This window comes from Oncorhynchus gorbuscha, linkage group LG06 (genome assembly GCF_021184085.1).
Source record: "Oncorhynchus gorbuscha isolate QuinsamMale2020 ecotype Even-year linkage group LG06, OgorEven_v1.0, whole genome shotgun sequence".
NCBI classification, from domain to species: Eukaryota; Metazoa; Chordata; class Actinopteri; order Salmoniformes; family Salmonidae; genus Oncorhynchus; species Oncorhynchus gorbuscha.
In genome coordinates, this window is record NC_060178.1 from 63,898,809 (window position 1) to 63,914,295 (window position 15,487).

Sequence of the window (15,487 nt, forward strand, 5' to 3'; positions counted from 1 at the left end):
TCATACTCTGGAGCCCTGTCTGTGTATTTCTTTGCATAACAACCTGTACTAGCATGACAACATGTATCTGACGCTGGCACCTTGGCATTTCTCACCGCTCGTGTCTGACTACTGAGGAGCCTGACCCCCGCACTGTATGACTAATACCGAGGGGGTATGGGAGGGAGGGACTGAGTGAGGTAATTGGGAAAGTGGAGGAGGGAAACGTTAGCAGCGTTGGAGTCTCTCTTCCCCCACCTGGAGGATGAAGTCAGTCAGCCTGCCAGTAGAGCTCCAGTCTGCCTCAGACCCTAGGAGGGATGTAAGCAGGATGGATCAGCCCTGCCCTACCTTGGCCTGCTACAGGGGCTCTGTGTGGGCTGAGGCACCTGGGCATATGCTGGTGGGAGTGGGGGATCTAAATATTGGTACTGGTGCCAGGCAGCCTGTCATCTCAATGGCTATAGTGAGCACTACAGTGAAATACCTAATTTCCTCAACAATGGGAGACATCTCTTGAGAGCCCATGGTAGGGGGATGAATGAGAGATTTAATAGAGGTAGAATGGTACCACAGTGTTAGTTGGCATACTGCAGCAACGCCCCACCTCTCCCGCATGGAGCTAATACCCTGATTCACACTGAAGAAGATGGCTGACATTTGATATGTTCCTAACAATTCTGTTTTTTGTTTGTATTTTTTTGGTGGTTTAGCTTATTTTTGTAACTTATTTTGTACATAATGTTGCTGCTTCCGTCTCTTGTGACCGAAAATAACATCTGGACATCCGAACAGCGATTTACTCACCACGAACTGGCAGACGTTTTTTATTTTTATGAGTTCCTATGAGCCAGACGTGAAGGACATACTGCTTTCCCGGGAACAGGCCCACATTTGCGTGTAGAGACAAAGGAGAAAAAGAGGACGGAGGTCTGGCTGCCCTCTCAATTCGTAGGCGACCGAATAAATCTCCTCTGCCTTCCATTCTACTAGCTAATGTGCAAATAAAATTGACGACCTACGAGGAAGATTAATCTACCAACGGGACATTTAAAAACCGTCATCTTATGCTTCACGGAGTCGTGGCTGAACAGCAACATTATCAACATACAGCGTATAACCAGCCAGCTGGATCGGCAGGATAGAACAGCGGTGTCTGGTAAGACAAGGGGGGGGGGGGGAGGTGAACTATACATATTTGTAAATCACAACTGGTGCACGATATCTAAGGAAGTCTCGATTTTACGCGCCTGAGATAGAGTATTTCATGATAAGCTGTAGACCACACGATCTACCTAGAGTTTTCCATCTGTATTTTACATAGCTGTCTTCATGCCACCACAGACCGATGCTGGCATTAAGACCACACTCAATGAGCTGTATTCCACAATAAGCAAACAGGAAAACGCTCATCCCGAGGCGGGGCATTAATGCAGGGAAACTTAAATCGGTTTTTACCAAATTTATATCAGCATGTTAAATGTGCAACCTGCAACCAGAGTGAAATGAAACTCTAGTCCACGTTTACTCCACACACAGAGATGCGTACTATGCTCTCCCATTTGGCAAATCTGAACGTAATTCTATCCTCCTAACACTGAAACATGCATGAGAGCACCATCTGTTCTGGATGACTGTGATTACACTCCACAGCCGATGTGAGTAAGACCTTTTAAACAGGTCAGCATTCACAAGGCCGTAGGGCCAGATGGATTACCAGGACGTGTACTGCGAGCATGTGCTGACCAACTGGCAAGTGTCTTCACTGACATTTTCAACCTCTCCCTGTCCGAGTTTGTAATAAAATGATCCGATTAATAATTGCCATTGAGAAAATTCAACACAAAATGAGACTTGTCTGTTTTGAAGGTCAGTCTCGCAAAAAGATACATTCTTGTTTTCTAACTACCCGCTATTCAAAGCGTTCTGAACAAATTAAGGGAATTGTTCACAAACATTGGCACATTCTAAAATCCAATGATTGTCTTGGTAATGTGTTTTCGGACCTTCCCTTGGTCGTATTCCCGCGGGGCAGAAATCTGAGACCAATTGGTACACTGTGATTTACCACCCCAAGATATTCCTGAACGTCTATTTGCGCCCCCTACTGGAAGGAAAATACAGACACCTGTGTCTTTTGACACTATATAAATGAGTCATCCCGCAGTGTTTGTGATTATACCCTGATGAAGACAGCTTGGCTGTCGAAAACGTTGGTAATACATTTTTTGCATCTGAGCTAGAGTATGTAGAGTATGCGGTTCTTTTTATTTTCGAGTTTGTAATACCACCATGTTTTCAGCAGACACCATAGTCCCTGTGCCCTCAACGTGATCAAGAGATATGAGATGATTATGGACTACAGGAAAAGGAGGACTGAGCACGTCCCCGTTCTCATCGACGGAGCTGTAGTGTAGCAGGTTGAGAGCTTGTCTACATCACCAACAAACTAACATGGTCCAAACGCATCAAGACAGTCGTGAAGAGGGCACGACAAAACCTATTCCCTTTCAGGAGACTGAAAAGATTTGGCATAGGTCCCCAGATCCTCAAATGTATACAGCTGCACAATCGACAGCATCCTGACTGGTTGCATCACTGCCTGGTATGGCAACTGCTCGGCCTCCGACCGCAAGGCACTATAGAGGGTAGTGCGTATGGCCTAGTACATCACTGGGGCCAGGCTTCCTGCCATCCAGGACTTCTATACCAGGCGGTGTCAGAGGAAGGCCCTAGAAATTGTCGAACTCCAGCTACCCTAGTCATAAACTGTTTTCTCTGCTACCGCATGGCAAGCAGTACCAGAGCGCAAAGTCTAGGTCCAAGAGACTTCTAAACATCTTCTACCCCCCCAATCCATAAGACTCCTGAACATCTAATCAAATAGCTACACAGACTATTTGCATTGCCCCCCTCTTTTACACAGCTGCTACTCTGTTAACATCTTTGCATAGTCACTTTAATAACTCTAGCTACATGTACATATTGCCTCAGCCTACTGGTTCTATTTCTTATTCGTAACTGCATTGTGGGTTTGGGGCTTGTAAGTAAACATTTCACTGTAAGGTCTACACCTGTTCGGAGCATGTGACTAATAACATGTGATTTGATGATCATTAATGGGCTGGCTAGAGTTGCTGTTAGTGTAGGTTGATGAGTAGATGTACTGGTACTGAATACAGCATTGGTTCCTCCTGTAATGAATAGCAGGGCAATGGACTACTCGGACAGTGTTTAATCCTGTCGGTTTGGCTGTCAATAAAGTCTGTTTTCCATGTCAGACACCCACACCGTCCTAGCGTTTTGTCTATATATGCTCAATGGTCCGGCAGAAACAATGAGGGAAAACAGCAGAACGTTGGGGTTGTTTGAAAAACCCAAGCAGCCGTGCTGACACCTCCAGTGCCCAGCCAGATCTATGCACCATACAGATAGGGTAGAAACCTGCTCCAGTTTGAGAGGTCGCCAGGCGTCATGGCCAACCTGTCACTGCTGCTTGGCCACTGCACCCAGGAGAGAGCTGCTGATTCCAGCCCTGCTGCCAAACACATTGCTTTAATGTTGGGGAATCTATCCCGGGAGCAGCTCTGCTGTGGTTCACACATAGAAGGGGATGTTAGGTGCTGAACGCAATCTCTCTCAATGTTTGCTCGCTTCTCTCTAAAGGGTTATTTATTTTTGTAATTAATTGAATTATGTACTGCCATATTGTGTATTGAAATAAATGATTGTTTGCTGAGACATTCTCTAATATTCATACCGCATCTTTGAAAAATCCATGCCCTCTGCGTTCTCCAAAGTGATGGTTGATTGAGCATGACTAAAAAACCTGACACCTAATACAGGTGACACAAACACAGGTATGTGCAGTTGTTCTCCTGTGGTTTGCACCTCTCACTGTTGACAGATTGTTGGCCAATAGCCCCCAGTGTGGTGGTGCTGTGAAGAAATGACATGGCTTGGTTGTTGTGCAGTTCTCTGTTGGCCTCTGTGGTGGTTCTATTGGCTGCGCTGTACTTTGCTTTCATTCCCACTGCAGTGGTGGGCAACAAATCACTGAAGACATGACATAGTACCTATTGTTTATGTTTATACCACAGAATTGTTGAATACTTGTTTCTGATTGGCTAGAAGCGCATTCTAGAATGGGCATTAAATTCAGATTACAGGGCAGTTGGAAAGAGATTGTGACACCTTGCGATATGCGCCTACACCATCGGATCATACTACTGGCTACAAAGTTACAGAAAGCTAAAATGACAATCACACAAACCAAAATGTTATACATTGTTACCGCAGGTCCAATGAAGAAAAACTAGCTTGCAATTATTTGTTTTTGCTGACAAATTTTTGGGGGGAGCATTTGATGACCTGACATGGTGAGTGATGAACAAGCATTTCTCCTGTCCCTACTGTTGCAGTCATTACACAAGTGGCGGTATGCTGTCAAATCTTCCCACATGTTTTCTAGTTTGACCAGTTGTTTTTAGCAACAGATATTTTTTAATTCGGTTGTCATTTTTGCAGGCTCGCTAGCAATAAATGATTTAGCTGGCTTCTAGCCTGGCGTTTGATATACAATGCGATCTCCTTGTAATGAGCACTGTCACGTGTCCTGATGAAGGTAACCTTTTCTAGCTATGCCAGGCAGAATCAGGTATCCGCTCATTTTGGATTTATCCAAATGATTCTCAGTAGAAAACTGCAGTGCCTTTGCTGTTATTCTGGCTGCAGAGGTTGTGACTGTTAGCTGTAGCTATTTGGCTAACGAGCAAGGGAACATATAGAACAAACAACTGGATTGTTTTATCTTGTTGCAAAAAATCAAATCTGTATACATATTCACTCACTACCGGTCAAAAGTTTTTCCTCACTACCGGTCAAATGATGTCAATTAGTCTATCAGAACTTACAAAGCCATGACATCAATTTCTGGAATTCTCCAAGCTGTTTAAAGGCACAGTAAACTTAGTGAATGTTAACTAATGACCCACTGGAATTGTGATACAGTGAGTTATAAGTGAAATAATCTGTCTTTGAACAATTGTTGGGAAAATTGTTTGTGTCATGCACGAAGTAGATATCCCAACAGACTTGCCAAAACTATAGTTTGTTAACAAGACATTTGTGGAGTGGTTAAAAAACTAGTTTTAATCACTCCAACCTAAGTGTATGTAAACTTCTGGCTTCAACTGTATACCTTAGCCCCCTGACACAAACTATTGCAGTATAAAAACTGGAGGCTCAGACAGGATGGGTCTCATCCTCCAGTTTCATTGCAACGGGTCCAAAATCTTATGGGTAAGGTATTTCAGTTTATTCGCTTTGTCATTTTGGGATCTTGTGTGTAGATTGATTAGGAAACAATTGTATTCATTTTAGAATAAGGGCGTAACGTAACAATGTGGAAAAAGTCGAAGGGGTCTTAATACTTTCCGAATGCTCTGTATATGAACAAAATTGTATTTCTACCGGTAAGTGTTATTTTAGGATGATTTTCTTTGGCAACTGTGGTATGAGCTGAATGAACGCCTCCGTTCTGTACCTTGGAAAAATGAACTCCGCAAAGGGACTCTGCTCCGCCTTGTTTCTGAGAACGTCTACGTTTATCCCTTCCGTAATGGAGTTTTAGTCTTTGATTTTGGTTTAGCTATTGTGCACAATTGAGTTTTCCCCTTTTCCTCCAAGTTTAAGAAATTGTGAAAATGATACTAAAGGGCACTTTCTTAACTCTGATCCCTCTTGAACCCCCCCCCCCTTCCTTTCAGGGTGGTTTGAGAGCTCATTATAGACCATTTATTTTCCCAGCGTTGGTTTGTCCTACCGTCCTGCCACCAGGTCATTAGTAGCAGATCACAGTTTAAGATTGTTCTGCTTAATTATAGTTGACTTCTGCTAGGCTTGAGATGTTGGTTTGCTGATTTTTGTTGTGGGGGTGTGTGTGAAGGGTGCTTAACAGTGTGTGAAGGGTGACCAGATTCTGCAGGCTATGAAACAGCCAATCCGTATTCCAGAGGAGCAGCCAGCGAAAGACCACACAATCCCTTTTACTACTCTGAGCTCCGGGTTGTGAAAGGCATGCAGATGGAAAAGGGGATTTTTACGATCCAATTTCACCCTCTCCCTTTCTCTTTCCCTAGCATTGCTGTTGGGTTTTGAGTTGACACCGAGAAAATGGGATAAAAGTATTTCAAGCATCGACTGTTATTTTGTGACCTGTTTTCATTTTCTCCTCTTCACTCTACCACAATATTTCCTGAGAATTCATTAATCAGTCAGTGTTCATTGTAACAATGCCCAGATAAGACTTAATAAAAAGGATTAGCTGGAAACCCGTCAAGATAAATGCTCATTTGTTCTGTGTGGGCCCATGCTAATGTAATATGGTTGCTTGCACGTCACGCTGTACTCATTTGCTGCCAGGGTTGTGATCAGTAGGCATGAAATAGGATAACTTTTTGAAGCTAAGTGAAATGGTGAGCTATTAGTAATGGGGTGGACAATATAGTTAGGTATCGCAAAATATTGTTTTTGGACATTATTATATCAATATTTGACTCCAAGTCATTTGTGTAAAAGAAACAAGTAAATTGTCCCCTCCCCTTGCACATTTTACAACAGCCCAAGAAGCCAATTTCCTTGTATGAAGGTGACAAGGCGCAAAGTAAATCTCCTTGGCGCTGGCCTGGGCTGCCTCTATAAATTTTGAATGGGGGAACGCGAGAGTACACTGCACCATGAATTATACACATTAGAAGCAAGGAATAATCTCCACACCACGCACAGCCTTCAACGACACCAAACTGGTAATCATGTCAGACGGGGAGAGGTGGAACCAAGGACAAAGCCAAAACACCTCTCTCTTTAATGTGTCGCCTCAATGTATCTCTCGCTCACGATGTTGCTGACCAACGGCCTCATGGGATTGGTCTGCAGGTGCACTGAGCTTTAATTGACCGTTGGATGGTGATCAAAGTAATGCTGAATACTTTTGTTTTAGTAGTAGATGTGCTAAATGGGATGTGGGATGGTATGTTTTGAGAACTTGGAAGAAGTGAAAAATAATATCTAATCTATTTTCATTTTTTTTCACCGCTGAGCTGATTTATGATATCAATGCAAATAGTAATATATTTAACTGAAATAGAAAAAGGACATCTTCTAATTTTAACACCCCTCATCTTCTCTGCAGTAATGACGTGTGAGCCTCTGTTCTCTGATGGAACCCTCCAGAACTGTCCATCCAGTTCCACCATGAATGTGGCTTCGCCTCTCTGACCTACTATGAGAACAACCCAGCCAAGGAGCACTTCTAATTGGCCTAGAGATGAACATGATGGGTAAATAATAGTCTCAACATACAGTAACAGCCTGGGCTTTAGAAGGCCTAAGCTTTTGGTCATGGAAGTGTAACGTGGTCTTTTCTCCATGCGGGTGCCCTATGCAAACGGACTCGCTTCCAGCAGAACTTCCTTGCCCAGCTGATCCTGGATGTCAAGAGTATGGAGGGGACTCCAGCTCCCGAGCTAGACGTTGAGCTGACCCTCTCCCCCACCCCACTGGCCTGCCTGCCCAAGGTAAGCATTCTCTACCCCTTTCACCTTCACCCTTACTCACATGGGGGGGCAAATCCAGTGTGATACTAAGTGTCTCCAGCAGAGGGGGATCTCTACCCCTCGACCATAACTGATATCATGTTGTGGCGCTGAAATAGCCTTGGAAGATCAGGATGAAAATGGACTCCAGGGAGATGTTTCACTCGCTCGCTGCTTCATTACAGGACTTGTATGTTCTGTTAAGATTAATTACCATCATCTAAATGTGATTTTTGTCATTCTGAGCCCCGTCGGTGGACACCCTAATGGGTTTACGGACCGAATGCATATGGGTCCGGTAAATTTCTCAAATGGCCGGTAAATTAAAAATCTTCCCGTTCAGTGTCTGGCGCCACATTTTCCTAACGGAAACCCTGACACTACACAAACACACACATGCACCCCCTACGTGCTCCTCCATATCCACTCCGCTTGCCACTGCAAGGCACCTCATCCCTGGCCTGCATGATCTGCAGAGACTCCTCTCACCACAGATTTCCTCGCAAGTTCTCGGTTCTAAATTAGATGAAATGTGTAGCTTCATCGTCTAGTTTCACATATGTGATCCAAGTAGGCATTTCTATTGCTATACAGCCTAGGCGTCATCTTTGGATCCACCCTTATTTTGAGTGTGTCAACCTGTTTTTGCTTGGTTGTTATGGGGTATATTGTGTAGATTTGGGGGGTGATAATTTAATCCATTTTTTGAATAAGGCTGTGATGTAACAATGTGGAAAAAGTGAAGGGGTCATTTCTGAATGCATTGTACTTTAAAATGACAAAGAAAACAAATGGAAGCGGTAGAAATGATAATGGACCTTCATTCATGCAGTTTCTTGACTGGGTCCAGCTCTAATGAACACCAAAATGAAAGCTAGACAGTCGGAGGATAGAACATTCAAAAAATGATGGATGGAGGACTTTTTATTTTATTTTGACGGTGAGGAAATATAACACATTTTTAGTGTGGCTCTACAGACCTTGTTGAAGACACCTCTGTGTGGTCCTTCTGTAGCTCAGTTGGTAGAGCATGGCGCTTGTAACGCCAGGGTAGTGGGTTCGATCCCCGGGACCACCCATACGTAGAATGTATGCACACATGACTGTAAGTCGCTTTGGATAAAAGCGTCTGCTAAATGGCATTTATTATTATTATATTATTTGAGGATGGAAACTCATTCTGACAGTCGTGCCAGTTTCTCCCCACTCTTATCTTCAAATTCTCGACATTTAAGAAATCAGTCAACTTCAATTTGTCATTTTGTATTCCAATTCAAAATGAACATTCTCCCTGTTTCTTTTCAATTTCAATACTCAAGTTATTTTGGGTAACATCTCCCGGAACACCTCAAGAACTGCCCTCCTTCAAATAAATCAGTGTTTTTTTTTGCAATTTCAGCTTATTTTAGAAGAGATCGTATCGTGCATGGGGGGCCAATATACTTGACCACATCTGTACCAGTAATTGACTTCTCGCTGATGGTTGGTATGTAGACTTCCCAGTGTTAGCCCCATGGTATGTCCATGCATTCAATTATCTAAGATCTAACAGATGTGATAAAATGCTTCATATGCTCTATAGCAGTGTCGTGGCTAGTGTAGTGACCAATGCCATTGTGTGCTGAAAATTGAGGGGAATAGGCGTTGTCGTACCTTCTTTACGACTGTCTTGGTGTGTTTGGAATATGATAGTTTGTTGATGTGGACACTAAGGAACGTGATGCTCTTAACCTGCTCCACTACAGCCCAGTTGATGAGAATGGGGGCCTGCTCGGTCCTCCTTTTCCTGTAGTCCACAATCATCTCATTTGTCTTGATCAAGTTGAGGGAGAGGTTGTTGTCCTGGCACCACACGTCCAGGTTTCTGACCTCCCTATAGGCTGTCTCATCGTTGTCGGTGATCAGGCCTACCACTGTTGTCATCGGCAAACTTAATGATGGTGTTGGAGTTGTGCAGTCATGATTGAACGGGGGGGGGGGGTACATGAGGGGACTGAGCACGCACCCCTGTGTTGAGGATCAGCATGGCGGATGTGTTGATACCTACCTTTACCACCTGGGGGGGCGGCCCTTCAGGAAGTCCAGGATCCAGTTGCAGTTGGAGGTTTTTAGTCCCATGGTCCTTAGCTTATTGGTGAGCTTTGAGGACAGTATGGTGTTGAACGCTGAGCTGAAGTCAATAGCATTCTCACACAGGTGTTCCATTTGTCCAGGTGGGAAAGGGCAGTGTGGAGTGCAATAGAGATTGGATCTGTTTGGACGGTATGCAAATTAGCGTGGGTCTAGGGTTTCTGGGATAATGGCGTTGATGTGAGCCATTACCTGCCTTTCAAAACACTTCATGGCTACAGACGTGAGTGCTACGGGTTGGTAGTCATTTAGGCAGGTTACCTTAGTGTTCTTGGGCACAGGGACTATGGTGGTCTGCTTGAAAAATGTTGGTATTACAGACTCTGTCAGGGACAAGTTTAAAATGTCAGCGAAGACACTTGCCAGTTGGTCAGCGCATACTCAGAGCGCACATCCTGGTAATCCGTCTGGCCGTGTGGCCAAGTGAATGTTGACCTGTTTAAAGATCTTACATCGGCTGTGGAGAGCATGATCAGTCTTATGGAACAGCTGATGCTCTCATGCATGTTTCAGTGTTACTTGCATAGAAGTATTTTAGCTCGTTTGGTACGCTTGTGTCACTGGGCACCTCTCGGCTGTGCTACCCTTTGTAGTCTGTAATAGTTTACAAGCCCTGCCACATCCGACGAGCGTCGGAGCCGGTGTGGTACGATTCAATCTTAGTCCTGTAATGACACTTTGCCTGTTTGCTGGTTCGTCGGAGGGCATAGCGGGATTTCTTATAAGCGTCCCAATTAGAGTCCTGCTCCTTGAAAGCGGCAGCTTTAGCTCAGTGCGGATGTTTCCTGTAATCCATGGCTTCTGGTTGGGGTATGTACATAGTCACTGGTGGGGGGTGTCAGCGACGCACTTATTGATGAAGTCAGTGACTGATGTGGTGTACTCCTCAATGCCATCGGAATAATCCCGGCCTGTGCTAGCAAAACAGTCTATTTTAGCATCTGATTTATCTGACCACTTTTTTTTGACTGAGTCACTGGTGCTTCCTGCTTTAGTTTTTGATTGTAAGCAGGCATCAGGAGGATAGAATTATGGTCGGATTTGCCAAATGAAGGGCGAGGGAGAGCTCTGTACTCATCTTTGTGTGTGGATTAAAGGTGGTCTGGAGTTTTTTCCCCCTCTGGTTACACATGTAACATGCTGGTAGAAATAATGTTAAAGGGTATTAAGTATCCCTGCATTAAAGTCCCCGGCCACTAGGAGCGCTGCATCTGGATGAGCAATTTTGTGTTTGCTAATGACCGTGTAAAGCTCATTGGGTGCGGTTCTAATGCCAGCATCGGTTTGTGGTGATAAATAGACAGCTACAAATAATATTGAAAACTCTCTTGGTAAATAGTATGGTTTACAGCTTCTCATGAGATGCTCTATCTCAGGCGAGCAAAACCTCGAGACTTCCTTAGATTTGGGGCTCCAGCTGTTGTTTACAAATATACACAGACCTCCACCCCTTGTCTTACCGGAGGCAGCTGTTCTATCCTGCCAAAAAAGCATAAAACCCTCCAGGTGTATGTTATTCATGTCATCGTTCAGCCACGACTCGGTGAAACTTAAGATATTTCTGTTTTTAATGGCCTGTTGTTCGGATATACGTTCTCGTAGTTCGTCTATTTTATTATCCAATCATTGTACGTTGGCTAATAGCACCGTTGGTTAAGGCAGATTATGCACTCGCCGTCAGATCCTTACAAGGCACCCAGGCCTACGTCCCCAATATCTCTGTCTTTCTCCTACGAATGGTGAGGATGAGAGGGCCTTGTCGGGCGTCTGAAGTAAATCCTTCACGTCTGACTCGTTAATGAAACAATCTTCTTTCAGTACAAGGTAAGTAATCACCGAAAACACTCTCAAACTTTTACAGATGCACAGTCGAGCGCATCCTGTCGTGCTTTATCACCGCCTGGTACGGCAACTGCTCCGCCCACAACCGTAAGGCTCGCCAGAGGGTGGTGAGGTCTGCACAACACATCACCGGGAGCAAACTACCTGCCCTCCAGGACTCCTACACCATCCGATGTCACAGGAAGGCCAAAAAAATCAAGGTCAACAACCACCTGAGTCACTGCCTGTTCACACCGCTACTATCCAGAAGGTGAGGTCAGTACAGGTACATCAAAGCAGGGACCAAGAGGCTGAAAAACAGCTTCTATCTCAAGGCCATCAGACTGTTAAACAGCCATCACTAACATTGAGTGGCTGCTGCCAACATACTGTCTCAAATCTCTAGCCACTTTAGTAATTAAAAATGGGATGTAATAAATGTATCACAAGTCACTTTAAACAATGTCACTTTATATAATGTTTACATACCCTACATTACTAATCTCATACGTATATACTGTACTCTACCATCAACTACATCTTGCCAATGCCGCACGGCCATCGCTCATCCATATATTTATATATACATATTCTTTCCTTTACACTTGTGTATAAGGTAGATGTTGTGAAATTGTTAATTACTTGTTAGATATTACTGCACGGTCAGAACTAGAAGCACAAGCATTTCGCTACACTCAGATTAACATCTGCTAACCATGTGTATGTGACCAATACAATTTGATTTGATTTGAATGGCTGTCCTGATATCTAGAAGCTCTTTTCAGTCGTAAGAGACGTTGGCAGAAACATTATGTACAAAATAACATGAAAAAACACACAGTCGATTAGGGGACCGTAAAACGGTAGCCATCTCCTGCGGAACCATAATAATATAAATAAATTGACACATTCTTTGATTAAAACAATTTCCCAAATGGGGATTAATAAAGTAATACTCTACTGTCTACTCTATTAACCTGCACTCTGGAAATATGTAAGCTGTTGATTTAAGAATTACAGGGAGTGATGCTGTAACCGCTCTGTTTGGTTATTACCCAATTTGTAGCGTTTGACATAGTTATGAATCAGCTGTGAAAGCAAAAAACTTTTGTATGGCCTATGATTTCTGATCTGGTCATATGTTGTTTTTTTTACTCCTTGAAAAACTACTGGCCCTAGGGAGGATGAAAACAAATAATTTACACAGACAGAGACAACTGCGATTGGACATAAACTAACAGAAAGAGTAACAGGGTAGGCCTTTGCATCTGTAATTAAAAAGATACTTGTACAGTTTGGGCTCCTGAGAGCCACAGAGGTCTAAGGCACCGCATCTCAGTGCAAGAGGCGTCACTAATGTCCCTTGCTTGCATCCAGGCTGTATCACATCCGGCCGTGATTGGGAGTCCCGTAGGGCGGCACACAATTGGCCCAGCATCATCCGGGTTTGGCCGGGGTAGGCCGTCATTGTAAATAAGAATTTGTTCTTTACTGACTTGCCTAGTTAAAGGTAAAATAAATAAAAATACAATTACTTTTTTTTTCTTCAAATCAAGCATTTATTTCTACAGCATATTTCAGACATGTATTGAAACACAATATGCTTCACAGGAAAAAAATACAAATAATAAATAACTTTAATATTTACTACACAACAAACATAAGAGGATAAACAAAAGGATAACAAAAATGGAATGACTAAAAAGCTCCCAAAGGAAAAGCAAAGCTAAAAAGATGTTTTAAGATCTCTTTTAAGTATGCCCACATTTCCGGCCCTTCTCAGGTTCTCTGGCAGGCTATTGCAGAGTCTGGGTGCGTAGTAACTAAATGCTGCCTTTCCATGCCTCTTGGTCCTAGGCTTTGGGATAGTTAAAAGGCCAGAGGACCTGAGGGACCTACTGGGCACATAACTTAACTTTAAAAGCATATCTGACATGTATTGGGTGGATAACCGTGGATTGATTTAAAAACCAGCAGAATAATCTTAAAAGTAATTCTAAAACTCACAGGCAGCCAGTGCAGAGACCTTTAAAACTAGTAGTGCACGACTCAATGATTTTTGGAGCTGTCACTGACTCCTGTGAACATGCTGGAACGAATGCGCACACACACATACCACCTCATTATTGCAACTAGGAAGACTACATTTGCGTTCTAGAGGACTCGCATGAGCATCCTTGACGGATGACGCGGCTCACTTGACACCGATAAGCCTAATCTTTGCTATGTTATAGCCGTATTTGGACAGTATTAGTAGAGCCGTTGGTTTTGTAATTATTGTCCAAGCATGTGCGTTATTCCAGAAGACGATTCACACAGGGTTAGTTTTTCCCAAACATCCCACTAATTCTTAATTTTTTAAGAATTGAATTGACTCTTACGACAGAAGCTTGGAGGCTTTTATTGTAGGTGTGAAGATATTTCAATGTCATGTCTGGACGACAATAGGCTACACACTGATAACTCGTGCTTGGCTGGCAAATGTATAGCTCTCCCCATAATATTTACATTTATGAAAGTGTGATCATAATCATTGTTTTAGCGATCCATCCATGTTAGACGTCCTTCCTGATAACAATGCCCCACATCCTGCTGATTTGAGCTGCTGAACCGTATTTGCACTTGACTATTTATGGATGAGTAAGTGAATTTGCCATTAACAAAAGGTTTTGCGGGGACGCTGCTTTGCGATCGATTCCCTTGGACAGGGCTCTCCAACCCTGTTTGTGGAGAGCTGCCATTCTGTACGTTTTCACTCCAAACCTAATCTAGAACATCTGAATCAATAATTAGTTGGTTGATAAGCGGAGTCAGGTTAGCTACAAATGCGGTTGGAGTGAAAATTTACAGGGAGGTAAGCTCTCCAGGAACAGGGTTGGAGAGCCCTGACCTTGGACATCAACAGCCAGCCATGGTTTCGTTATATAAGCTATTGGCAATACTTTTGATATGACATTTTAGGCCAAAGTAAACTGATGCTTGGCCGCTGTTCAACTTCAATTCACTGGCAGTATGAAGAATAGCTTAGCCATACTCTGTGATATACAGTGATTCGGAAAATATTCAGACCCCTTGACTTTCCACACTTTACTTTACAGCCTTATTCTAAAATGTATTAAATAATGTGTTTTCCTCTTCAATCTACACACAATACCCCATAATGACAAAGCAAAAACTTTTTTTTTTTTTTGTATTCAGACCCTTTGCTATGTTTCTACAACTTCATTGGAATCCACCTGTGGTAAATTAATATGATAGGACATGATTTGGAAAAGTGCACACCTGTTTATACAAGATCCCACGGTTGACAGTGCATGTCAGAGCAAAAAAACCAAGCCATGAGGTCAAAGGAATTGTCCGTAGAGCTCCAAGACACAGGATTGTGTCGGAATGGATCTGGGGAAGGGTACCAAAATAATTCTGCAGCATTGAAGATCCCAAAGAACACAGTGGCCTCCATCATTCTTAAATGAGAGGTTTTGACCTATCAAGACTTTTCCTCGAACTGGCCGCCCGGCTAAACTGCGCAATCAGGGGAGAAGGGCCTTTGTCAGGGAGGTGACCAGGAACCCGATGGTCAATCTGATAGAGCTCCAGAGTTCCTCTGTGTAGATGGGAGAACCTTCCAAAAGGACAACCATCTTTGCAGCACTTTTTACTGAGAAGTGGCCACACCTCAGTAAAAAGCCCCGCAGCCCGCTTTGTAGTTTGCCGAAAGGCACCTAAGGGACTCTCAGACCGTGATAAACAAGATTCTCTGCTCTGATGTAACCAAGATTTGAACTCTTTGGCCGAAAACCAATTGCCACGTCTGGAGGAAACTTTTCACCATCCCTACGGTGAAGCATGGTGGTGGCAGCATCATGCTGTGGGTATGTTTTTCAGCGGCAGGGATGGAGACTAGTCAGGAGCGAGGGAAAGATGAACGGAGCAAAGTACAGAGAGATCCTTGATGAAAACAT

General features: G+C 43.5%; 1 protein-coding gene across 2 annotated transcripts in view; it reads left to right on the plus strand.

Moving 5' to 3' along the window:
- LOC124038229 (tetratricopeptide repeat protein 27-like) overlaps positions 1-11,681 on the plus strand; it is a 35,718-nt gene extending 24,037 nt beyond the window's left edge. Inside the window, exons 5-7 of one of the 2 annotated variants that reach the window (XR_006839331.1) lie at positions 7,172-7,319; positions 7,443-7,556; positions 11,566-11,681. Coding sequence is in view for 1 of the 2 variants with exons in the window: in XM_046353824.1 (XP_046209780.1) it covers positions 7,172-7,174 (3 nt within the window). In the remaining variant the exon portion in view is untranslated. The remainder of the gene's footprint in view (positions 1-7,171; positions 7,320-7,442; positions 7,557-11,565) is intronic. The other variant, XM_046353824.1, reaches the window with a different exon arrangement.
- Positions 11,682-15,487: the final 3,806 nt, after the last annotated feature.